The sequence below is a fragment of the Helicoverpa armigera genome, chromosome 4 (genome assembly GCF_030705265.1).
Source record: "Helicoverpa armigera isolate CAAS_96S chromosome 4, ASM3070526v1, whole genome shotgun sequence".
Taxonomy (NCBI): Eukaryota; Metazoa; Arthropoda; class Insecta; order Lepidoptera; family Noctuidae; genus Helicoverpa; species Helicoverpa armigera.
Genome location: NC_087123.1, coordinates 3,400,799 through 3,428,762, shown reverse-complemented (window position 1 = coordinate 3,428,762; position 27,964 = coordinate 3,400,799). Strand labels below are relative to the sequence as shown.

Genomic DNA, 27,964 nt, shown 5'->3' with positions numbered 1-27,964 from the left:
AAGATTAACTACATGTACTGCGAAAGGACTTCCTAAGCTAGAAAATGTCAAAGAACTCAACTGTTGTCACAAACAGTCCTCAATTACAGCTTCTTTCACCAAAACACTTATTACTTATTTTTGCAAGTCTATCCAACTGAGGTTTTCTAAGATAAACGGCAATGTTTCGCTAAGAGCTTCCTGGACACAAAACATGTAACTGGTGGAAGCAATAAATTAAGAGCTGAGGATTAAAAGCCTCTCAATATAAGTAATCTCGTATCTCTTAGTTTGTTGCCAATAAAACAAAATGGTTGAATGAATTTGGGATCGAGGCTATTAGCACTAGTTACTAAGTGAGGAGCAACTCGGAATAAATTGGTACCCTGATTGAGATTTGAATAGAATTTCAGTGTTTTGGTCGTTTGAGTAGTGTTTCGTTTTGTGAGAGGTCATTGAATCTTTTATGGCTGGATTAGGAACAAACAAACTAACATCTCTCTATTTTCGAAGGTCAGCACCAGATTGTTATTAGACATATTTGATACATATGTGCCCTAAAACCATAGACTGTAATAAGATATAGGGGATAGGCAGCATGAACCAAACTCTGTTGCCGTAAAGCCATAGACTTCCTGAGTCTTGGGGTTCAGGAACATTCACAAAGCAGCCCGAAGTATGTAAGCTACATTCCCGTGCCAAATCGACAGAAGTACAATGTAGAATGGTCAGAAACCGCCAGGCAGATTGCAAAGACTTTAACAAGAGGGCTTGTTAGACGATAAAAGCAGCTGACTCGATAACAAGATCAAAATTCGAACTCACATAAACAATAGTGCCATTTTCCAGCTTGGTCTCCACAGGTTCTGTCATGGCGACCACAGCTACTGACAGGTTGACCCTCAGCGCGTATACGTTGAAGAACCCGAAGAATGCCAGTATCGCCACCACCAGCCGTCTCCGCCGCCAGAAGCACCATGACATCTGATGGTCTTTGGACTGCTCTCTGGAAATAAAAGTTATTTTTATTAAGTTTTGGTACATCTTGACTTTGGAGGCTCACTCACTCTGAATTCACCAGCTCACTGGAATTTAGAACTAAAGAATCCTGACTTTTTTGGATGCATATTATATTGCGGGGAGCATAAACAATTCTGGATACCAGGACATTATTTGTCAGTTCAAATTGTCTTAGGTACCTACTTAAACTGTCTTAGGCAGGATAAATCAAGAGCATGTATTGTGTTACCTAGTCATCAATACGTAAGTATAGCTATTGAATCTTAAAGAGATCAGTTGTTAATACAATTTCCTTACACTAGAATCCAAAACCATCCTCCTCCTAAACTCTACGAAAACGGTTTCCATTCAATGTAACCTATAATCTACCTCAAATTCCAATAGGAACACAATAAGTATCTTGTAGCGAAGCAATTTATTTAGGACCGCGAATATTTCCCCTAAACTGATTACTTGTAATTAATTTACCTCGTCTCGAGATAAGGTGAAGATCGTAGGAAAAGAAAAGTGATTTAGTGAAACTATTTATCTAGTCATTATCGTACACAATAGGGAAACCTGATTTTGAAACACGTAAGGCTGTGGTACAATTAAGTGCGTTATTAGAACTCAGCTGATTCAGTACTACCATGTACACTGATGTTCAAACTTTTTAGTTGTGTCGACTTAATTTTTATAACGATGATTACAATGCAAGCAGTTTCTATCGAGAGCTATTTATCCTATATATTAGATAGGGCTCGCAAATAAGTACGAAGAAGAATAGGGCACATTACAATGCCGAAGAGTCCGCCCTTGTACAAAATGTGCAGAAGTATTAAATAAATAAATAAATAAAATTGGATGAGATTCACAAAAAACTGTCAGCAAACCATCAGAAAAACTAGAATCAGCCGACTCTAAAGAAATGTGCTGTTTGGATAACAAATTACGATGACATGTAGGGCAGATGTGCAGATATTCTCAAAGGCGAAAGAAAACGAGCAAATGCAGCAACAAACTGAGATACATCAAATGCTTTGAGAATCACTGGACTAAACTGTTCCAAGAAATTTTATCGTGTCTTGTAACGTAACAAGACAGGTTCATATTACCAAGAATAAAAGATACGAAGTGGACTCCGAAATATAGTGACTCTTGAAGTTCGATCAAACGGAACAGATGGACAGGGTCGTTTACCGACTTATTGACTCCAAAATACGCATAACTTATGGCCTATTCATTAAAATAATACTATTTGGGTCTATTTATTTCAATAGTATTCCTGTCGGATTTGGACAACAAACATCTCCAGCCAATAAATTATTCCTTAAAGACAGACCCATGTCGCCGATAACACCTGAGATTATGTACGTCGATAAGGGCAGCTAATTAATCATTCTGTTTACGTATTATGAGACCAGCCGAGCATCAATTATGGGCATACAAGATTGTCGCTACATGGTAAGGCTATTACGCAGCGATTAAGTTCCTTGCGAATTTGATAACAATTGTATTTGGATTGGACAGTCAATAAGAGGAATAAATGTTCTTATGGTTTTCGTCGGATTAGCCCGGCGTCGTCTTAACTCATAGAGTAGTTTTTCTTCTGTCAGTGTAGGAGGATGAAAAATACTGCCTAGCATACTATGGCCTGATAACATCTATAAAAGATGATTAAAGCTGCATCCGTTTCAGGTGGTTTGGCTTTGGCACTTGCATAATTTGTAGGTTCTAAAAATCGAATGAAGGTACTTACCTAACTCAAAACATAGGTAATTTTAAAAAAATATTTGTTTCAGTTAAGTTACGGTAGGTATCGATTAATTATTATTAACAAAGAGTTTGTATGAAATTAAAATAGCCGACATACAAAAAGAAAATGGCTACGCATTAATTTCACGGCAATTAACACTGGAATGTAATATAATTGGGCTCTCTTATTCGTTCATAAATAAAATACTTTGTTACAAGGAAATTCCTTTAACGATGCGTGTTGAAAGGTTATTTTGGAAAAAGGTAGGTACCCTTTTAACCGTCCTGTTTTTCTCGAGGCTTGATATTTTTGCCTTTTCAACAGAATATAACGTTTAATGTTAAAGACAGATACACCGTAGGTACCTATGTGCTAAAGTAATGAGTCAAGGTGAAGGAAAACTTCATGAAGAAACCTGGACTTAGCCTGTAATCTAATGAGCAAAGACTATGAAACGTAATGAGGAAGATGCACCTTTGTAGAACCTCTTGGTGGATGCAATATGATAGATTGCAGGATAATTTAAAAAGATTATAGTTTCCGTAGTTTCAACACAACGGTAGGCAGATTTAAATAAAATGCTATGTTAGGTACACGTTTCGTATATTTTCATAAAACAAATTGTGTCAATGAACTTTACAAAAGCTGTATGCAATAAGATAACAATCACTTGTAGACGCACGTTCACTATGGTTGCGCCATTCCTTCTTCTGACATTGACATTAGGGTCAGTAGTATAGGTGTTAATAGTCTTAGGTGTTTATTCTAGCAATGTGAGGAATGCAAAACATTTGCGAAGTTAATCATTATTTCAATATGCATTAATGAAGGCGCATGTTATTGCGTATTGTCGCGACAGGTCATTTGATTGTCCTGTCATTGACCATAGACGATGGATTTATATTTCTTCACTGCAGTGTATTCTTATGCTCGGATATTTTTGCAGATTCAAGATCTGGCTGGAATCATTTTTTTTCTGGTCAAGATATAACTTTTGACGTACAAGTATGTCTTGTATATTTTCTCACCCCTCTTTTTGCGGTGGCCACTTGCCAAGCGGCGTGTGGACTGTGGCCAAGCCTTTACCACAACTAATATTTGCTTCATCATCTGGCTATAATTTTCCTAACTACATTAGGGTCGGCTTCTAATCTAACTGCATGCAACTGAGTATCGGAGTTTTACTTGGAGCGACTGCCTATCTGACCTCTTCAACTCAACCTAGATACCCGGGCCATCCGATACCCCCTGTCTTAAACTGACAGCAGTTATCGTTATACAAAGTAACTAGTAGTTGTTTTGTTTCAATATTTGTGGTAACACAGGATCCAATATCAACCATTGTAACAATCTAAACATATTTCCTTAGGCATAGTAAAGTTATTCAGGTCGCGGTTACAAGTATCGAGTTAACCAGCATTTCGAAATCAGCACTTGTAAAACAGGAAAATTGGTAGCGATGTAGTAGATATTTTGTTAGGCAAAGTTATAAGTACAATGGTTAAGCAAACAAGTTATCTTGGACCATTGATAAGCGACCGGTTTGGATTATTGCGTATTATGTGCGGTCTTGTTTGAGCAATAATTAAAGCACTTTTTTCGTTTGGTGAAATGGATTTCATGGGATACGTTGGCTGACAAAGGAAACTCAAGGAAAGACTAGAGTAGATGATGACGCGGTTGGTTTTTACTCTTGTGCAGCGCGAGAAACATCGATAAGGCATTTCTACCCTAACCAGAATACGGGCCCACCATAGTTTTTGCTAAGTTAGGCACTTACTCCTATTCCACATCTTTTACTGCTCTTTGAATCTCATGTAAGTTTAGAAATAGAAATAGGTTAGCATGATTGAAGAATTTCTTCGGACGTATCTCTTCACTAGAATTCACCTAAAGAATGAGTCACTAAGTATGTCAAAATGTTCGATCTGCATTAGGTTACCTTCCTATATCAGATATAAACTTTTGCACTTTATCCCGCAGTGCAGTTATTCTGAATGATCATTTAAGTATACTATAAGGTATTTACTCCCAGATCTTGACAGCCAAAGCTATTAAAGATGCCTTTGCTTTTACAACACTAATTAGGTAAACATAACACACAACACCATAAAGAACCTCTTTGCCGGCCTTATATTAACCTCTTTACATAACATCACTAACAATTTTCCTATAAACCATTACGATTATCGCAAAACAAACACACAAATGAAGGTGAACGCACACATAAGGATAAAAACTCACGTATTTACATGCACTTCACAGTTAATTTCCATTAAATCCAAAAAGTTTTCATGCATTTTAATACCAGTGCTAGATTTATTTGTTCTAGAACTTTCTTCGAAAGATTTACTTGGTAACAGTCCGTGCTTACTCCGATAGCCTCGGGACCTCGAATGCCATGACTGGGTTATTTTTGTTGGCGACAAACGTAGTTCATATATTTATAGGTATGTAAGCTCGCCCTTGTGAGAGAGAAATGGTTGGAAATTCGCATTAGAATAGAGGTTGACTAATGTCAAAGCCTGTTCATGGTTTTTGTGTTAAAAAGTTGTCGTGTGGTTCGTATATTGGTTCTACTTGTAAAGATCTTGGTTTTCTTTTCTGACTTTTTCAGATATCCTGTAACTTGCATTATCATTTCTAGAACACAAAGATTGCATTAACTTTGATGGAGCTATCACTAGCCTTACCTACATAATTGCAGATTTTGACCTTATCTTTTAAGTCATATCTGCAATTTGAAACACGGCTTAGTAATCTAGGAAAGCGCTTCTCAGAAAAAAGCGTGATAGTAAATAAATCGGTTCGTTATTTCGGAGATTAGGTGCGAAAATAGCTTCTAGTAGTAGGACCTTAGGCTATAAATCCAGAAGAGTTCGTTATTACCAACAGACTAAAACAATCAATGAAATACTGAATAATCCTTATCACAAAATGTCATTATTCATTGGATATTTTCACAGTGTTTCATTAATTAAACCCACTCACTTCCTTATCAGGCTTATTGGTCACACTCAAATTGAGGGGCAACGTCATGGGATAATTTTGTATTGTATCGGAAAAGCCAATTGTCAAGTGTAAACCCACACTTGACAATTGGCTTTTGGCAATTATTTTCAGATACTTATCTTAAATAAATATATTCAAAGCAGATAAGTCACTATACTATAGTATTTGGTTTATGTTTAACTTTGTTAGTTTTGGACAGTAAATACCTAATGTCTTCATTCTTCTAAGCTATATCAAAATGACATAGCTCTTCAAATTATTAGAAAACGCATTCTGTGACAAAGAAATGGACTGCTCAATTATCAACACTGTCGCGGTTAGTGCAGTATTTCATCTATGAACCCCGCCACTAACGATACCAAAATACGATCGAACGGCTCTGTTAATTACTTACAAAATGATCTTCAAAATTGACGAAGGAGGTCGTCACCCCTTTACTAAGAACTTGTCTAGAATAAGTTTATTAGATAACAACAATATCTATAACAGTAAACACTTTAATTATATCAGAGTGCATTAAGTTACTTAAAGGCGAAGTACGTGAAGTTATGAAAAGCGAAAGTATATTGTATCTGGAGGTCGCTGTGAACTGTTAATTTTGATATTTAATACGACACGTACTCTGAAATGTATTAAGAAAACGTATTGGGTTACCAATCGTAACTTTACTAATACAATAAAGCTGAACAGTTTGTTGAACGCGCTGATCTCAGGAACTACATAACCGATTAAAAACCCGTATTCGTCTTTGAAACATGAAAAGTATTCTTTGAGAAAGGCTAGTTTTTATTAGGGTGCACGAAGCAGCCCCCACGGCTCATGATATGATAGTCTTGTATGAGGTATAAAGACTGCTTCACCATAAATTATTTCTCAATTTTATCAGTTTAGCGATGCTCTCACAATACGATTTGACTTAGGACATAAATGCTTCCAACTGGGTGTATAAGACCAACTTGCTAACAGCGATTACATGCCAAAGGCAGTCCCAACTGAGACGTGCCAGTTATTTTGACTTGTTAAGGCGTTACAAGGGGTGGACGTCGAGATAAGATAAATCTTGGCATAAATTGCCAGCAATAGGGAATCTTGTGAAATAAATCTTTATAACAATAAATGTACATATTTGCATCTGCCAATTTAGTGTTCTTGTGAGTAAACGGCTCATCGATTATCAGACTATTCTCGATGGCCAGATGTATAATGGACATTTATGAAAGAAAGGGCTAAAACTTTTTTCATAATATCATCCTTTGATCTTTCCTTCATACTGATCCCTTATACTAAAGAAGCAATTTCGGACACCTGCTGCAAGAAGGGTCTAGAATCTAGAAGTTTGAATCCTTTATTTATGGCATAAGTAGGACCTGATTAACTTTCAGAAGCAGGATCAAGTTTTCTCAGTTATACCTACATACATAACTCAGAAGTCCGTATTTTATCACACAACAGCTGCAACGAGAAAACATAGCTTTGTGCTAGGTTCATTATGTATTTACCTTTTACAACTCAGCGGTCAAGGCCTTGATACTCCAGTCTGCATTACAATTTATGTTTGTTTATCCACTCACAACGCCAATAACAGTAAAATGTGATGTCGATGACAGGGAACAGAAGTTTGAATAACACTATAGATCAGCAGAAATGTACTGTTCAGTGGGTGCGAGGATAGACCTCGGTGAATTCTCATGAATCTGCTAATTAAAACAGTGAAAATTCGCAGATGGTAGTGACAGATTGACACTTAAACACTATCATGCAAAAGAACAGTAGATTGCCAGTTGCCTTGACCTCATAAAAACTGCTAACTTAATAAAATTTTCGTGTTATATTCTGAAAAGGTAACACGAAACAATGAGTCAGTTACTCGGAAATAATTAGTAACATGTTATGTCAAATTAAGGCAAAAAGTCCGGTGCTAATTATGAGCTCTTGTCCCTGAAGTCCCTAATACAATCAGTCCGAATAAGTGTGTCAGAAAGGAAAAAATGGCAAGCTCTTCCTCCTCTTGACTCGTTTTAATCAGGTTTATACACCCATGGCTGATTTAAATAACATACTTCCTAGAATGTCGCCAATTCAGTACACAAGAGGAGCATACAAATGAACACCTTTAGAAAACTCCATAGAACATAAATTCAATATAGATAAGCTTCGCCTTATCCGGGATTGACCCAGTATATCCTCGACATGAACCGGGATTGAAACTGATCATTTTCGTGCCTTAATTTATTGATAAACACAAAAGAAGTTCAATCCATAGGATCACCTGAATGTAAAAAACGGCTTCAAAATCTGGTCCTATTAAAATATCGTCTACATATACAGATCCATCTCATAAAGAGCAATGATGTCTGGTGAGATACGAGTGGACCCAAACATGACAAATATAATTGAATGTGCACAATAACTCTATTCAATGTAGATGATATGGTAAATTATGATATTTGGACAACTTCCAATACAAAGGTTTTCTCTGTATCCAGATGGAACACCTTCTCATGCATACACATGGTCATATTAGGCATAAGAATCGAAACATATTAGTTTTGCACCTTTATATCTATTGTTACAAACTGAGATCAGATTTCTGTGAATGCCAATCGAATGTTAACATTAAATAGAGAGTTTATAATGGCAGCAAACTAAAATATAACTTTCATTTTTCAATAATTTTGTTGCGTATATGTCCATGCGCGTACGTGAAGCAATCAAACGCTTTTGCAAAATCTATTGCACATCTAGTTTAAGTGGTGTTACTAGGTATTTTCTATAAATTGTATGTCCACCGCTAGGCCATTAAATCAATAAGGAGGTATGATTATCACTGAGCGCTGATGATGTTGATTTTTGCAAAGAATTTAGAACTATTCCACATGATGGGATCGGTGATTTACCGTAGATCTATTGGCAAAAGTTACCAAAACGCCGATATGGTCATATTTTTGACCATCAAATAACTACCTTTTATGGAAAATAACATAAAACCAAAACAAGGTGATGTTGATAAAAGTATAGCCAAGCAAAGATCGGCTCCTTACGCGTTGACAAGAATGGGGTAACTGATTTATTATGTAGATTGCAGCCACTTTTATACTTTGAAAGCATACTTTATTCTATGCACTGGCTTTGCCTTTGACAAAGTTTTCATGTAGCGGATGCAGATACGATTAGAGTATATATAATAGAGAAGAATTCTGTTTAGTTGGTAAATATGATACAGTTTGAAGATAAACTCAAACTCAAACTCAAATTTATTTATTGCAAACATAGGTAATAAGTACATAAGACATGATGAAGCATACATAATATAAGTCCGCTATGTTTCGCCTGTCGGCATGCAATTTAGAAATTAATTAATTATTATAAATTAATGTCAAACATTATACTTGTCCAGTCTATAGTCACTTACATTTATATTAACATTGTCTTTTGTCCATAATAGTACCATAGTATTTTGAATAATATATAACTTTATAACAAAACAAAAAATACGGATTAAAAAATAAACTTATAATAACAGTAATATTGTGCATAAATATAATTAAGTAGATAAAACACAGGTTTGATATATAGACTTTTTAAAGTTACTCAAAACCATCCAAATTTTACATAATTGGGTATAGGTACCGTGGAACCAAACGCAGCATATTTTTAGAACAAAAAAGTAGGTATAAGTAATGTTAATACCAATAACTCTGGAAAGACGAACGAGAAAAACATCTCTTAGCGCCATGACCGTGACGCGTGTTCTAAATGCGCAGAAATTTTCTCATAAAAAGGCGTTTATAATCATCAGTTTACATTTTAAATACAAAAACAAAACATTATTCTTCGCCAACGTATAATTCGATAGCAAAACTAAACAGATTTTCAACGCAATGGTAAGCCATTGCAATTTCAAAATCTAAAATATTATACACGATATTTTAATCTTAGTAAATTGCATTCCGATAGTTGTGTAAACAGAAATTTGAAACAATTTAGAAGAAACGCAACTAGCAGACAAAGATAAGATGAAAACTGAAGTAGAAGATCACAGCTTCAACAGACAAAATCTCATCAATAAAATTACCCGCAATGACGTAAACAGTACGTGGGCAAATAATAACGAAAACCAATCAATTGCCTCACACACACAGTAAAACGATCGAGTAATTTTATTAATGAAAGACAAAATAACACAATTACTTCTCTAAGAAGAAAAACACCACAAAATCGAGACAACATAAAATTGTTGGTAAACAAAGTTCCTGCAACCGTCGTCTTGAAATTTTCCCCTCCATTCATGGCTTACGTCGTTAAGGAAAGGTCCCTAGTGCAATATTAATTCGATGGGAACCATAAGATGTTCGACACGGGTGTCGAATTGGCTACGACCTAATTAGGTTGTGACCCAATTACTATTTTAAAGGTTCAGTTACGAGAAATCCGTTCATTCTTTAGATTGATGCGCCATTTTATAGAAATCAATCGTGTTTCGGGCCGTTAGGTTTTCAATGCTGATAAAGGTACTGTGTCATTGTCAGGAGGTATTCAAGCGACCAAATGGGACTTTGGTATCAGCCCAAACCTTACTTGCTTAAAATCTTTGACTTTGGCCCGACACATATTTAAGTATATCTGCTTTACAATACTTCGTCTGGCATTTCTTTTCATCAAGGCTTCATTGTCAAATTCTTTTACAATATATTTCTATGCTGATACTTTTAATATTGTCTTCGGAAACAATAATAGTATTGTTATATTATGAAAACTGTTACAATTCCATAAATTATGAATGTCAAGTTAAGTAATTATTTGGATGAGTGATGAGTAATCAATGAATTTCTACAAAATAATGTCCTAATGTTAAAGGGCATAACATTTTATAACAGACTTATACACATATACACCTATAATTATTATTACACTTTTCTAACAAGTCATTTCCAATTAGGTATATGCATTGGCAACACCTTTCATATTCGAGGTTGAAACACATTACTAGTGCAAACTGTGTAAAATGCTGGGTTATGCGGAAATATAAAAAAACTACATGTCATGCTGGTCTGAGCTTTTTTATTTTTTATAAGTAACTAGCAGTTTTCCTTTGTCTCTCAGTTGAAAATAGATTGTGGATATAAATAGGTTTTTAGAACATAATACGTATCACCGAGCACTTTTTAAAATGTTAATACTTAAGGCAAAAATCCTTAAGGCATTTTGGCCAGCATAGCATTCTTAATTTCTTCATCGTTGTGGTAACGTGCTAGATAGCACAAAGTAAGAACATGTTTGGATACCTGCATATAGGAATTTTAGTCTATAACATTTTTGTTTTCTCCGCCATCATTAGACCGATAAATATGCACGCTACATAAACTGTGCAACAACGTAGACTAGAAGCATGAATGAAATGCTATTTTTAAATCTTGTAAGACGCTCAATGGAATTTTTCATGGAAAAGTACTAGCCTACCATGTTCTAAAGAATGATAAGTGCATTCGTGCAGCCAGTACATGTATTCAATTCCGCATTTTTTAAATCGTAGGTAGTCGTCATTGAATGGAAATAGTTTACCCACATTTTTAAAAGGTAGGTTCACTGTTGAATTAAGTAGGTATTTACAACATAAATACCTACATGTTGTCTAAATGTTTACGAGTATACTACCCGCATCAGACATGATAGGCAGATGATGATGGATGAATAAGTAGTAAAAACGCTTGAAGTGTCAACCGATCTCTAGGCAGGATTAGCCGATGGGTCCTCTTCTGCAATGCAAGTTTATATCCATGTTCTGTAATTTCTAACAAAGTAAGTTAGGCATAAAACATACCCAAAGAATAATTTGATAACGAAAAACTTTTAAACTTTTCATACTGTCCGAGGTCGAAACCCGCGAAGTTTCTTGCAAAAATATGGCAGTTTTATAGTCAGGGCCGGATGGTATTTTTTTAAGAAATTGTATCAGTATCGTTGAAAGTTTCACTTCTTCCAGATCGTTTCTCCTAAGCTGTATGTTTGAAAACAGTGCAAAGAGTATTAACCTGACTCAATGAATTTATGTAGGTACATAAAGTACTTACAGGTAAGGTTTTATCGCTGGCTTAACTGCATAAGTGATGACGTAAGCATTACATAACACGACATGAGTTCCACGACCCCTAACCTCAACCGTAACGTGACTGCAAGTAACACAGACAAGATCTACCAACAATAACTGGTAATCAAGATAACTTTAAAGGTACAAGAGAAACTTTTAAATCCATTTTTAAGACTCAAGCACCGAGTATTTTGATCGAAGAGTGAGTGCCTGAAGCTGTTTGACATTAAACGGCAGTTTCTGTTAACAATACGGACCTTCATAGACGATGGAATTGCGTATGAGACTTGTCACTGTTAACCCATGACGCAAAAAGAGGGGGCCGCCATGTGTGTCTGATTGTCAATGTGGCAGCACGAGTTTTTAAACTGATGTATCGATTTTGTATCATTGTTATGTGAACATATCCTTGTATCGATGAACCTTTAAAATTCACAGTCTTTAATAGCTCTTACGCCATTTGAAGTTCTATCCTAAATACTGTCGTAATAATATCCCAATTCTCATCCTTATTCCTTGCCTAGATAAACCCAGCAGAATGATAGCTAGCTTTGTTACTCCGATAAGCGTTCCGTAGTAAAACGGATCATTTGTTTCGATATCTTTAATCGTAGTTAGAGCTACGGACTTCGGGATTTGGAGCGAATAGTGATATATTTTAGTAGAAACTTTGCGAGTAAATACATAGGTTGAATTATATCCCCCCTGTGGGTGGGACATTTTTCTTTAGGAAGGTTTTATTAAGACCTAAAGAGTGTGTTATTTTCTGGTCATTGAATTAAGCAATCAAAAGATCACATCTGTTGTTAAATTAATCAAATTACTACCAGCAAATATCAAACCTGAAATTACGATAAAGATTTTGTCCTCAAACAAATGATCTAATTAACTACGAGACTATGATAACAGCAACTTCTATTTTCGGTTAGCACATTCCGGTAACCTATATAATATTAAATATTAACATATAACGGTATTACTTACAATAACAATTGTAGCATTCTACAATAACAAGCCGCTTATCTTCACGCTACAAGCGTATTGAACTAATAATGACGAGGTAGACTTAAACATCACAGCGAATTGGCTAATTAGGTACAGTTGCAGTTTTAATGGAAAATTCACTTTAAATTCTACACATTAAAAGGAAAGTTACAAAATACATATTTACAGACATATTGAGATTATTTGATACGATAAAAATCACCAAAGCTTAAACCAACTTAATATGAGCAAAAAGAAACAATGTTTTATGTCTGGAACATACGTCGCGAAACTAGTTTTCTCTTAACATAATGTGAACGTTCGGAAGTTTATCGCCAATAAAATCGACGTCAATCTAAATTCGCAGAGGTCTAGCGAAAGAGGTTTTATGAAGTGTTTCCGCACCTTAATTTGAATTTCGAATTTACCTTTCCTTATTTATGGTCGTTCGTCACTTTCGTAATGTATTTTTTGAGTGGTAAGTAGTTTATCCTGTTGAATAATGTTGGTAGATGATTTAATTTATATATTTTCCGTGGCAAATGCTCTTTTTATATTGAGAAAGAAAGACTTATATAAAAATATTGAAATGTCATATGGTGTCACCAGAGTCACATACCATTTGTATCCTTCTAAAAAAGTGCACGTCGAGATTTATGAAAAAAAGCAAACACTAACTAGATATATCCTGAAAATTTTGATAATTGCAAGATCGCGATTTCACCTTGGGCTTTAGTTAGTGCCATTTTTACTTATTTTATTTTTTGAACATATCTATCTTCTTCACCATATTTACAAACTAATTTACATACTTATCTATTTAAAATACTATTGATACAATTTAAGTAAACAGAAGAGTACTTGTTAAAATTCTTGCACGTTCAAGTTTAAGCAAAACATTTGCTCGTAAAACAGACGAATAAAAAGCTTACATGAATAGCATACCTACAAAGGAGGATTTATTTTCAGAACCAAAAAAAAAAGTTAGTTCTACGCATATGATTTCTTGACTGCCAATCAACTTTCAGCAGCCTTGCTAGAGTGCCTGAATGGATCCAATTTCAAAGTTTACGAGTACAAAGAAGTCCAGAGTCCTTTTCTTACAAAAACTGGTAAACCAAGTACCAGTTTATACCGGCCTTGAGTGTAATCTCGTTTCTCAGTTCCGTCAATACTTAGTATGAGCATACATTAACATGAACCAACAAATACCTTTATGGCAGTTTACTTAGTTTAAATGAGTCATTTTTAAGGTGTCAATTTTGTAGAAGATACTTTTGGGATCAATAAGCTGGTCTTTATAAAAGTTATATTATTTCTGTATTTCTTTCTTTAACTTTTAGTCTACGCTGTATTTGTAGCAAAATGGCAGATGATGAAAATTGATTGCGCGAAAGATGGTGTGAGGAAGTGGTTGTGTGAAATGGATGAGGACATATTGTGACCCCAAAAAACTTGGGAACTGGGCAGGAAGATGAAGAAGGCAAATTATGAAGTCTTAACGGTATCAATTTATGTAACTAAAACAGCTCTGCATAATAACAGTACTAACGTGCATATCATCAGTGTATTAATCATACTAAGTAGATGTTTATGTAAATAAACTTTTCTTCCAAATGCTTAAATTACCAATTTAAATGGATGTGCACGATGAATTTCTACGTTCAGACGCGATAAAACTACGAATATTGTTTGAATTATATCACATTATGAATGCTATTTATGTAAATAAAAATAACAAAAAAATATTGTGTAAGACTATTCATGTACATATTTACATTCCATGGTTGACGAAGATTTTGTTTTGCCTTCTCAATTATTCAGGCACTGTTGTTGAATACAAACCCAAGAAATAATAATTTACATGGAAACAAGAACGTCTAATCTGTGGATACTCGTAAAAGTAAATTTATTCAGAATATTAATTTCGCAGACCATTGCACGGGACTGGAAACAAGCATTCACATTCTGTACCATAATTTAAGAGCAGGGTACCAGACCAGATTGCTTCAGAAAACAATAAAGGTTAATAAAAAAGGGAGTAAGTAAATATCCCTTGGGATTGGCGGAAACGATCTCGATAAAGGACTGATGGAAGATTAATTGGGCCAATTACGCATGTCAGAAACACGCGATCAGCGTTCCTTTTTTAAATCCTTGGGAACGGTTCCAATTGGTCCGCGATAACTTTAATAACGGCCTATTAAACATTACGACATCAGCGAAAAATGTCTGGTGTTCCGGCGTTTGTGCTTGTTCATTTTCGCATAACTTCTGGGAATTTTTAACTTTTTTATGTACTTTTGTTAGTCATTGGGATTACGGTTGCGAAAACTAGTTTTATGTGTACAGATAATTAAGTTCTTATCTTCTGTTTTTTTTTTGGAGATGATTCAATAAGCCTGTTCATAAAAAGTGCTAGGCAGTAGTTATGAGAACGTTTCAAATAGAATATTATTACGCGAAACCCAAAAAGAATGAGAATTTAGAGCTGAAAACAATATTTAATTACACGTGAGAACGAATAAAAATGTAAGAACAATTTCTTTTTATAAAAAGCATTTCCAGATTCGCGCTTTTGCCGAATAAAAACTCATTTGGCGCAAAACCTTACATTTATTTTGTCAGAACAGAAATTCTGGCTTTAGAAATCCCAAGTTTTCGTTTTTTGGAGACGTGTACGTATAACGGGATTGGGACACATATCCCCTATTTATTTTTAAACAGATATAGGATTCCTTTCAGTCCCTATGATAGCAAACTGCTAAGTTACAACCTTTTTGCTGAAAGTAAATTGGTTAAGGGAAGAGTGTACTCGTTACCCAGGTTACAACCTATTACAATACCTATTCCTCATATTATACTTACATAGAGAACTTGTATGTTCATACAGATGTTTAATACCAAGGAAATGCGAAGGTCACATAACCTGTATGGAAGAGAAATACATTTTAATGAGGTCCAACACGTGACAAATCAAAACAGGTAGAACATTAACGGTTTTTTCTTGTCTGGCTAAGCTATGATATGGCTCTTTATTTTTATTACACCTGTCTGGTGAGAGATTATTGTTCCTATGTAAGCTTTATGTAACTTGTTCGGTAATAAAAGTTTGCTTTCATTTTGCCATTTGGACCCATTCACATAGCGGTTTCAGGCATTGTTTCCATTCGAATGTTAACTTTTGGAATTGACATCTAGCTTATTTTATCTAATGCCTTACGGGTGACAGGTTGCCGACCTTGCCTTTGTAAATATACAAGTCAAGTAGACCCTTTATTCAAACCATAAAATAAAGGGTATGCCCAAATAGAATGCCTGAGGATTCAATTATTTTCGATCCTCTTATGGTCAGTCACCAAAACTTGTCGGAACACCCCGACAGGTTCTGCCGACTACGGCCACAGGTCATTGTACTATATCGCCGTGAGGCTTTTCGAAATTCAAGATCCCTGTTCAAAATATAATCACTCAATGTTCATCGGACTCTCAACAGACATAGATAGATATTTCATACTAGGGCTTGTGCCGTCTGAGTTGCCTCCAATTTATTGTCAATTCTATCCTAGGCTGATCCTCTCTATCATCTTTCACCGCTTACCCGCTATTCTAATTACTTTTTTCTGATCTTGCTCACCTTATCTTTCAAGCCATATTTAAATTATTCTAAGGCCCTATTAACCAGTGCCAAATCAGGAAATGTATTTACTTTAATATAAAGACCGTTCACTTATTTAATAAGTGAGTAGGAAATACTTTTAATACATAAAGTAATAGGAACTTGGCCTTTGTATTTTGTAATTATATTTTTTTCACATACATTCAGCAGTAGCTGACGGTAGTCGAAGATCGTGATAGGTTGTTTTTTGTTTAATTTTAATACTCTCGTACATACATGTATGGCTTATTTAATGAGCAACGATTTCCTACAGAATTGGGTAAGTGACGTTTTGATTCGTTTGCGATATCCTATAGATACCTGGTTATTGCAAAATTTATGACGGTCTATCTATGATCTATTTATGACAGCTCAGTTTCCCGGAAGAAAAGTTCAGTAAAACACCTGCGTCTTCTTATTAAATCATCTAAATATTTAATTTCAATGCCTTGATATTATCAATCATTATCATGACGTCAATGGTATCTTTATTTGTATAAATAAATCATTTTTTTGATAAACTTGATGTCTACACGTGCAGTCGTGCACCTGAAGGTTTTCGGTATTTTCGTTAGTAAACAAGAAGTGGAAAGACCCGATTTAAATGTCTAATGGGCGATGTTATATTCTTAACTAAAACTGATTATTAAGCCTTGATTGATTCGTTGCTCTAGCTCCAAATAAAAGAAAGTCCAAATTTTGTTAAGGGCAACATCGACTACAGAACCAGTCTTATCGAAACGTTATCAATTCGTTATTAATCTCTACTAACGTACGGTTTATTCAAATTACCATATTACCATAACATCAAACAGCCATACCCACTTTACATAGATAAATTATGTAAGAACTTGGTTCCCTTTCCGTCTGACACATGGAGAACAAAATGATTAGTGGACATGTCATAAAGGAAAATCTAAGAAAGTAGCTTCGCGAAAATGCGGGTATTCGGGGAACGTTACTGGCCACGCCTTCATATGACTTCTTTGGAACCCACTCACTTTTTTAAACCGAAAATCATGACGGATCGACATGTGTGTCAAATACTGATTGTTTTGGTGACATCTATCGTAAGTATTTGACATAGAAGAAGGCGTCTGTCCTACCCGCCATATGGCATGTCCACTCACATTTCCTTCCTCCGTGGTCAAGTATCGTCCAAAGGGGGTAGCTACCATGTTATTATAAATGATAACCAGCTTATTACCGTAACTGGCCGTGTCACAGCAATGGAAAATGAGGCAGTTTACGTACCAGATGTTCGATATTTCCTGATGTTGCATGCTCAAGGTTGAAATTGTGGAATGGTATTTTAATATGGGTGTTCGTACTTGTTCGTTTTAAAATATTATTTTTAGAGGGCCAAGGGATAAAGGTTGAGTAGTTCAGCTTTTTTTTGTTTAATTGTTTTTCATCAACTACAGGACCTACCCAGTTTTTGCAAGATTTTGATGTTCAGGCGGTGTTTTTCGCGTATTTTTTTATATCACTAATTCGAGAGCGAGACATGCTTCACCTCAAATCCTGAATCCCTTGCGACCAATTTCAGAGTTCATTAAGCAGTGACAGTGTAAAATCTTGTTCAAAATAGTCAAATGTTTGTATGACCAAGCATACATTAGCATAACACTTAATTTCTCTAGTATGCTAAGCTAGCTACCATGCATGTCCAAATCAATTTTTCATACACCTATTTCGAGGTTAAGATTTTCACCGCATCATTAAGTCGTTTTTCAGGCAAGGTTATGACGTCACAATTCTTCGCGTGTCTGTAACAATTCATAAATACTTACAATTTTATTACGTAAGTATGTTATTATGTTCTTGTTATCATTGAATACTTTGTAGAACAGTTTAGGATGTTAATTGATCCTGTCACGATAGGAGAAACACTTATTTTGCATACTTAGTTGTTTTATATAACGCTAAGTTTACATTACATTGTAAATTCAATGTATATAGTGTCGTGAAAAAAAATCGTGATACTTAAAAGTATCTGGACAATGAAACACGAAGAGACTAGTAGAGTGGAAGCAACATAGAACTTGTGTCGCAATTTCTGTGGAAGTCTGAACTAAGCTTAAGTGGTTTTTGTGTTGTGCAATAAATGCACGGATCTCATACATGACTGGCGATTATTATATGAAGATGAATTTTAAAAGTGAGGTCATCATAAACGTGATCGTGTGTCAACGACCCAAGCTATGCTAAAATGGCTGAGCCAAAGAGAATTGAGGATTGAACGTAAGTTCGCAATTTCGAAAAATACTGAAGATGCTCGGAATTGATCTTTCTAGAACTTAATAAGAAGTGGTAAAGAGCAGGTATTGTATGATAGAGTGAGTGTATCATCAGCTAATTTAATGCCCGTATGGGTACTCAAAGACCACTTGGTTTAAAGTGGGACTTAAGCTCAATAATTGTAGTGCTAAAAGTACTTTTGAGGACTTGAAGTACCTATACATTACATTCGAGTAGGATCACGAGACCGTGTTATGGCTTGGGTAATAATGAGTAATAACTTGATAGTCGATCCCCATCCAAACCAATATGGCGTAGACCTTTGCTGGTATAAAGACAACACCCTGAAGACCTAGTTGAGCAAAAATGAGAGAAAAACTAAAAAAAATAACGAGGTTAGTTAAACGCAACAGTGATGATGAACTTTGGTATGTGGCATGCTATTTAATTACTGCGCTCATGAGAGTTTAATTGAAAATTTTCACGGACTCGGAGGGTAATCGAATAAAAGAGTTTAAACTAGTAGAAGGTGGTTAGGGAATACTTTGAGAATGACGTTGTTATGAATTTTGAATCCCAACGGGAACATGTTTATTTGTTTTTCGTTTAAATTGGCTTTTTTGCGAAGCGCATGGCTAGTTGGAGCATAATAGGATAGTTTCATTTTTCAAATCCTCGTTCAAATCAATTCTGGAAAGCCCTCGGTCTCTTATAGAAGTTTTTAGAATAAATATAGGAACCTACTTATTATTGTAATTATGTCTATGAGAACATTTTTATTGTGATTCACGAATAAGACCCACCAGGATGTGATTAAAATTACGTGCCTAGTATTTACATCCTTTTCAATTTTTTACGTACACACATGGGAACTACCGACACTGTATAAAAACTCATCAATATAATAAAGATAATATTGGCTAAGGTGCAAATGCTAACCAGCGACCGTGAACAATGAAAATCTCTGACTTAAAATACGAACACTTCACAAGACTAAAAAAAGGTTTGTTGTAATTTCAGCCCTGGCAACACTGTACCGTTATTCTGAATTTTAATACGAAAGTTAAGGATCATGTTACATGCTTGAAAACCACTATTTGACCACACGCAGATCCAAAACTAGGTTATTCTGAAGTAGTTAGTCATGAAAATGGTATTAATTTACTAGGTGAATATTTTACTAACAACGGTATGAAATACCAAGGAGTCTAGAATTTTGTTGGAGACTGAATTCAGCTGCGATTCACATTAACGATTATAATGGAATGTCGGCAGTTACACGCAGGCTTGACGAGACTCTTGTAACTGATATGAATCACTATAAAAACTACATAACTAAACATAGTAGATTTTCACTCTTCTAGAAAGAGGCTGTCTAGTGTCCACTTCAGTCAATTACGTTCTTATCGTCAGAGTGACTCATGAGTCATGCTACTTCTGTTTAAATTAATCGATTCAAGTCCGTGGGCATGTATCCTTAATTAAGTCAGAGCCTAGGATAGATCTATTTTACTAATACAACAAACGGAAAAGTTTGTAATGGTTTCCATGCTAACAAAATGGAGATAGCCATGCTAAACTTGAACCGCACATAGGATGATATCGAAAGATTAAAATTTTTACTCTTGGACTCACTCATGTTCTTGAAATAAAATCATCCACCTACAAGTTTTCAGTGTTATCATTTTATTTTCGTCAACGATGTTAGTCTTCCATAGTTCTCTCTAACATATTCGTAGCATGTGCAAACACAATTCAGTCAGGGTCTTGAACGGACGTCCAATAAATCTTTATTGCAAAGGGTAAGTTGCGAACCGTGTACTGCAGTGTTTATGATGACTTGATACTTTATAGAGAAGAATTCATATCTAAAAAAATATTTTTCTTAAGGGAGTAGCCAGTAAATCAGCTAGATATTTTATGGGTATCGTTGCCATAGACAGGTATTTATGGATTTTTGGCAAGAAAGTAAAAAAATTAACGTCTTCGAATGAAAGCAATGCTTCGGAAATTTTAAGATAATCTTCAAGTTTTGGTGAGATTGTTTAGTGGAAATTGATGACGGTTAACCATCCGCGTTGTATGATTTTGGGCATCATCTCTACACTCATTCTTGTCGCAATAATTTTTTCGATATCTTCACTTAGGTATCCCGGATTGACTTCTTTGGACCACTAGACCACAAGGATAAGTCAAAGCATTATTACCTAAGGTTTTTGGGACTTCAATTGTAATTACTATGTTGTTGTTAAATGATGTAACATATAAGTTTTTGATGTTTTTCCTTGAAAATTCGTCATTGAAACTAACATGTCGACATCGCCGCAGGAAAAATATATTTACTTATTTATACAGAGTATTTACATCCTGAGTAGTAATATTATTCCGTTATATAACAGTGATAACTAGAGTGGAACCACTGTGAAGGTCACTAATCTTTGTTTGTTTAAATAATAAATGAATTTCCTTTTATATGTTTTCTTCGCTGACTTGTTTTGGTGTCTGGACAGTTACTTTTTTTGGAGTTCAAAGTCTGATATACCTACAATATGAGATAAGGCATGTATGGGGTATGTTTTGTCATGACGTCTGGAAAAGTAATATACCATAGATCATCATAGGTGGCAGACTGATGGAATTTGCTTCGCCTTTGGTATGCAGACATATCTTGGCTTTGTAACATTGCAGATGGCCTTTGCAATTATTGCAATGCAGATGCTCAAAAGCTACTCTAATTACATACGATTGGGTCTAGTTTGGCTGTTGTCCCATTTCGTAAAAAAAGCTGTTTAGCTGGTAGTTCCTTGTTATAGATGACTTATATTTTTCAGAGTTCAGAGCTGAAATTACCCTGCGCCGTACTCCATTCAGGAATTTAATCTACCTGAAAGTCTGTTACAAACAACAAAATTAATTGTAAGTAACAAATCTAATAATGAACAATAACAAAGCCATACGTAGAAATGGGCAATATCCAATTTACTTATTGAATTACAGTATTTGTTTAGGAAGGAGCGTTTCCTTGGCATTCGACACTGCTACGTCTGAAATACGAATAAAAACTTGAAGAAGCATGCTTTGGTTACAAAAACCTTTGAATAAGGCAACCTTGACTTCTAAAGAAATAAACAGAGGAAAACCGCGATTCTGAACAAAGTTCCGAGACTCATCGGGTGTTAGTATTCTGAGGAAGTTTTTTTTATAAGATTATTCGTTGCAGTTGGTGCATTGCATATGCGAATAATGACATGAGCTACATTTGTTGTACTTTATTTTTATGCCGACTATCCTTTGATTATTAGGAACATTTTTTTTACAGACTGCTCGAAAAGGAGGAGGCTCTAAATTCGGCTCTTAATTCGTTTGTATTTTTTACAGTAGACCACTACCGATAACCATTGGGGTAAACGAGTTCTAGAGTGGAGACGGACGTGTAGGACGTCCTCAGGCACGGTGGAGTGATGACTTGCGCAAGACGGCTGACAGGAGCTGGATGCGAGAAGCCGGAAATCGATCTCAGTGGCGTGCACTTGGAGAGGCCTATGTCCAGCAGTGGACTGCTATAGGCTGATGATGACCACTACCACACACGTTTTTCCATCACGTCACTTTATTTATTTTTAACATAGAAACAAAAATTTTGGGTGGTTTTCATAAAGGTTCGAATAACAAGGTATTCCAAGAAAAATTCGCCATGAGGCATGTCTAACCTTTGGTCTATAAAGCCTCTATATATTATCTTAGTGTTGATCTAAACGAGTCGTCGGCCAAAGTCGGTGGTAGACAGTTATTGCGAAACGTGACTTTATATTTGGTTGTTTTGTTAACATTATATCATTGTTTATTATATTAGCTAATTCGCCAAAAATCACTTCTGCTTGATGTTCTGGCCAGCGATAAAAATGTATTTCAAAACTATCTAGTTTTGCGGATGAGTAGTTAGCTACATTTGAGTCTGCAACATAGTGTATGTACCAAAGTATACATTTGTATGCACTTTATAGTACCTACGGAGGAAGTATTCGATTAAATCAATTGAACAGCGAACAGTTATGAGAGGCATAAAATTGTGCAGAACTGCCTTTAAGAGATCGATCGAACTTTGTTACTCTTATAGTTCTAGAAGTAACTATGTTCTAGAGCTGACCTAATTTTATTTTAATAAAATACTCAAGAAACATACCTTCGTGCGCAGTAAGTTTTATCGACATATTTTATTAATGAAGTGTGAAGCATCGCAGTACATACAAAATTCCTACATGTTAAATAAAAACGTGCCGTTGATAAATATTTAAATAAATACATAATTATGTAATTTGTGTACCCAGTGTGTTGGTTCAGTTCACGTATTGTCTGTTTATCGAGGTTCGATAATTGATCGTAGAACGTGACATAATAATTTATTATGTGAAGTGGACTGGAAGTCTAGTAACAGTCATTTTTAACTGACTTCTCAAAAAAGGAGAAGCTCCTTACTTTTAATATACCTACTTAAATGAAGCTTTTGTAGTGTTACTCTTTTGTAGTAGTAGTAACTATGTAGGTAGTAGGTACCTATTTTCTATTCTATTCTATTTTTGTTTCTGGCAATCTGTGCCGTCGGTACCACTGTCAAGTGATATGAGAAGCAATTTGGGGAATGATAATTTAAAAAAAGGAAGGAGGGAATAAAACTTAAAAAAAAAACAGAATGTTTTAAAGTGACTTTGACAGTCTGTAGGGTCCTGTGATAACAATAATGGAATCAGTTGAATGATAAGAAAAATGCTTTAATTGATCTATTGTTCTAGATTTTTTATTAAACTTCGTAAGCTAAGACAATAGCTAATACTTATGGCCTACTGCGAAATAAAAAATATGTTAGTGCACAATACCTACCTAGGTACCATTTTTTTGTATGTAAGGTCCCATTGTCATTGTCATGCATGATAAGTATTAGGAAGTAGGGTCTTTTCACAATATTCTTTACTGAAAGTCTGCTCTAAATTTTTTTTAAGATTAATTAAATCTTATTAGGTACTTACAGCCATTCTTAATAATGCTGTACTTGGGTATAGTTACAGTACCCGCATATGTAATAACCTTTTATTAAGTGGAGTGCCTATTCTGAATAGGTACCCACTTACGGTAATGCATATTATGATATCATTGTGGTGGATTAACTTACAGTAGGTATTATACCTTCTCGTTATTCCTACTGTAGGTATATCCCACGAGAATAGTATAGGAACAATTTATGTGGATGATAGTATAAAAAATAACAGAATTCCATCATTCATTCAACATCTACCTTCAAACAGTAAACTAAAGATAAAACTGAACTTATCAACTATTATAAAATATGAATAAAAGCCAACGTTTTAAATGAAATTGATCTTGGAGAACTAAAAATAACCGTCAATTATTTTAATCGCAGTTATAGCGGCCATTTAAAACTTAATACTATGGAACTATCGATCATCTAAATTGGCAAACGTACCGGAACATTTTTTTCATGACACGTATAATGCAGGCATATGCCGAACAACATTCTTCTAACACCCAACCGCCTATCAAACGAAAATAAACCTTAAGTCAACGGAATAAGGCGATAAAATAAATCACCAAATGACACAAAGTTCCTACATACCCTAAAACAAATTTTAATAAAAAAAGCATACTATACAATCAACGAGTATATTACCGATAAAGAAATAACTTAAAATTAATAAAAACAACATATAAAGAAAAATAACTATAAAACGAAGTTATGCTACACAAAGATATACGCAATATTATAATATAAATAAATACTTAAATAATATACTACATACTACCTACTATATTACATTAAACGCCTTCCTCTCTTCTAACTATTTGCTGTGCCCATCAGGGTCCATAATTGTGACTACCTCTATTATTTTATATTTTCCACCAAATGTACATTATGGAATGCAATAAATGATATGATATGATATGATATGATAAGTAACACCGGCGACATCCGTTGGTAATTTCAAACAATTGCATGTTTTCGCAATAAACATTATAAACTAACCTTTGTGTGCTGTTATAGAACATTGCAGCCTGCCTTTTCATATCGTCCGATACTGTATTGTCTTCATTCATTTTCACAACACTGAATTCACTGGTTTTCGGCAACGGGGTCACTACACCATAAAACAGTTGAGATTTGAAAAGCGACTTTATCGTAACGATCTAAGGTCGAGTTTTCTTTGTTATGGTTCAAAGGTGAACGTCGGTTGGTATTTGGAGGCCGGCAAGTCAGCGTTCGACGCCCGCGCCTCTCACTGTGGACTGACACGACAATCAACTTAGATCGCCCACTCACGCGGCCTGCACCCCCCACTTATGTATAGTTCCATTGTATGCCACGATACGGCGAGCTCGTAATCAAATAATCGCACTTTGATATGCTGCGTGACATAACTTTCGTGAATGGAGAAACAAACGTAAATAAATAACTCCTTTTTACACAAAGATAACTTGTATGAAGACAAATGAGGGTACTTTAATTTTATTTTTAATAAAACTAGCAAGCTCTGCACAAAATTAAGTTTTCTGATTTGTGACAGAATATTAAGAGTGTTTTATGTCTTACTCAAACTGGGTAAGAATACTTTTATTTGAGCTTAATTCTTCAATTTTAAGGGCTAATCAAATGATTATTTTACTTTTTCATTTAACAAAATAAACCAAATAATGTCATAACTTATTACATCACTGTAATGGAAACAAACTTTAATCAGAAAACGGAGAGCCAGGTAGTTTTGTTAGCCATATTAACAGTGATAACTTGTACAAACGCTTCTCTATCTCTGCAAGTTTGTTCTACAATTGTGACACAAATGTGCAAACATGTACCTAACTAGTGTAGTATGTTTAAAAATATGTACTTACCTACCTAAGTAGTGTTTTGTACAGCTGAGAAAATAAATGTGAACGCACCTGAATTAGTATTTCATAAATGGTAGATGTTGGATATGGTGTTATGTTTTAGGTATGCAATAAACAATCAAATTAAAATAATGTGGAGATTTTATTTAAATAAATTAGCTTTTATTGAAATAAATTAATTTTATTAATAAATTGCATGTTATTTGTGATATCTATTATTATTGAATGTGAGTTGATGCATACTTTATTGTGGCTTTTAATAATAGTATGCTATGGTACCTAATCTTATTATTGAGTTTGATGATACCTAATGCATTTATAAAATAAGCATTTATATAAAGCTAAGACGACTCATTGGCCAAAATTAGTTTATAAATGTAGGTAATACACTATGCTTCCTAAAAATCTCAGAACAAAATTAACCATTGTAAATTGTAGGACAAATAGATGCTCAAAGTATTATTAAAAAAAATTAAAAGCAAGATAAAAGATTTAACACATATAGGGCTGCCATCCGTCCGGGTTTCCCCGGATTCGTCCTCGTTTGGAGGCCGTCCGGGGGCCGTCCGGGCGGGGTTTCAAGAAGTGTCCGGGGAAAACCCGGACATTTTTCATAGGGCCATCTTAACCTATGGTGCTCTTAACATATAGAAGTTGAAGTGTTCCAAAACTCCAAAATTTTCGCGCTCGCTTCGCTCGCGGCTTCTTTTCTTAACACTTTTTTTTTTTACGTTTAGCTACTTTAATATCCCAATATTCAAAAAATTTTGGGCTCTCTTCGCTTGCGGCTTCTTCACTTTGCAGATTTTTTTATTATACAAGTTTAGGTGCTTTAGTGACCCAAAACTCAAAAATTTTCGCGCTCGCTGCGCTCGCGGCGACTTCACTTTACAGTTGTTTGTATTTTTCAACATTTTTTTGTCTAACCTATCAAGAAGGTAACTCCTAGTTTCCATATGAGCTTTCTTAATTATGACCTTCGAAATACATTAAGTCACAATCTTTCAATACTAGGTACTACATGAGCTAGAGACGGCCCTGACTTTTCATGTAAGGAAGGACCTCATTGAATTTAAGTAATATGGTAATATTAAAAATTAGGTCTTGTTTTGTTAAACAAAAAAAATCGGACTCGTCCGGGGAAAAAATGCGATTTACGCCAAATGTCCGAGTTTTTTTAAATATTTGTCCGGGTTTGGCGAAATTCGAAATGGCAGCCCTAAACACATATAATCTTAACAATGTAGTTATACAATATTGTTTGATATTATTGTGACTTAACTATTACTTGTATTTAACTTAAAAAAAAAAAAAAACATTCTTATTTAGCAGAAAAACTCGGGACGCCATTTTATTTTATAGTCTATGCTGCTTTTGTGCCGCAGTTGACTTAGCAATATAATGATACAGTTTTTTATAACTATTATGTGTGAGCATTGTACCATGAAAACCCATATAATTCACCAAGTAGGTATATAGTCACACAGTACAAAAAAGGTTTTGCTTGAAATGTGCAAATTTTATAGTGAATATACCTTGTATTGGAGGCAATATGAATGATACTCAATATAAATTACCCAATGAATAGGTATTACAGTTAGTAAGTAGCTCAGTGGATACCTACAGGATACTGAAATGGTGATTTGAGTCTGACCCACTTCATAGAAACATTTAAAAAGTCAAATAAAATACTTTGACTGTTTTTCATCCTCGATACTAGTACTGAACATTTATTAATTCATTACAGCAGCCTTGATACAGCTTTTGTGAAAACATTTATAATTACGATCACCTACTTAAGAATGTTAACGTAAATATGGCAAAAACAATAGAGGATTAAAACGTTAAACCCTAAATAAAACTTACTCAACATAATGTTTAGCGCATGATATTCTATGTTTAAAATCTCAGCATTCTATTTTCAAAATAATTAAATGGAATATTAACAGTGGAAGAGTAAAAATATTGAATTGAATACTCACTCATTTCCCGTCCATAATGGAGTATACGTGTAATCATAATCTTGTTTATTGGCCATTTTAGCTAAAATCCTTCACTCCACATTCAACAAATATTAGAAAACACTTTTCGTAAATAGAATTTGTAAATCAACAAAATAAATAAACAATTTTGAAAGTTTGTTGCAATTTGACGTAATGACAGTTCTGGGTGGTGTTGCCAGTTTCGAAAATAAGCAGAAACGTTCCTAATCGCGCTTTATTTGTCTATCTTTATTGAAAAATTAATCAAAGCAATAGTATGAAGGAAATAATATTACTGTTTTGTATTTTTCTAAGAGCTTGTAGTTATCATTACAATCTTTTTATAGTATTAATATGTTTAGATTTTA

The 27,964-nt window shown here is 34.7% G+C and overlaps 1 protein-coding gene across 2 annotated transcripts in view; it reads right to left on the bottom strand.

Moving 5' to 3' along the window:
* The window catches only part of LOC110378300 (vesicular glutamate transporter 1), a 38,650-nt gene extending 10,901 nt beyond the window's left edge, over nucleotides 1-27,749 (bottom strand). The window contains exons 1-2 of one of the 2 annotated variants that reach the window (XM_064034477.1): nucleotides 27,597-27,749; nucleotides 805-985 (exon numbers count right to left, since the gene is read on the bottom strand). In XM_064034477.1, the coding sequence (XP_063890547.1) occupies nucleotides 805-985; nucleotides 27,597-27,652 (237 nt within the window). In that variant the 5' untranslated portion in view covers nucleotides 27,653-27,749. Of the gene's footprint in view, nucleotides 1-804; nucleotides 986-24,754; nucleotides 25,057-27,596 lie in introns of those variants that run through there. The other variant, XM_064034476.1, reaches the window with a different exon arrangement.
* Nucleotides 27,750-27,964: the final 215 nt, after the last annotated feature.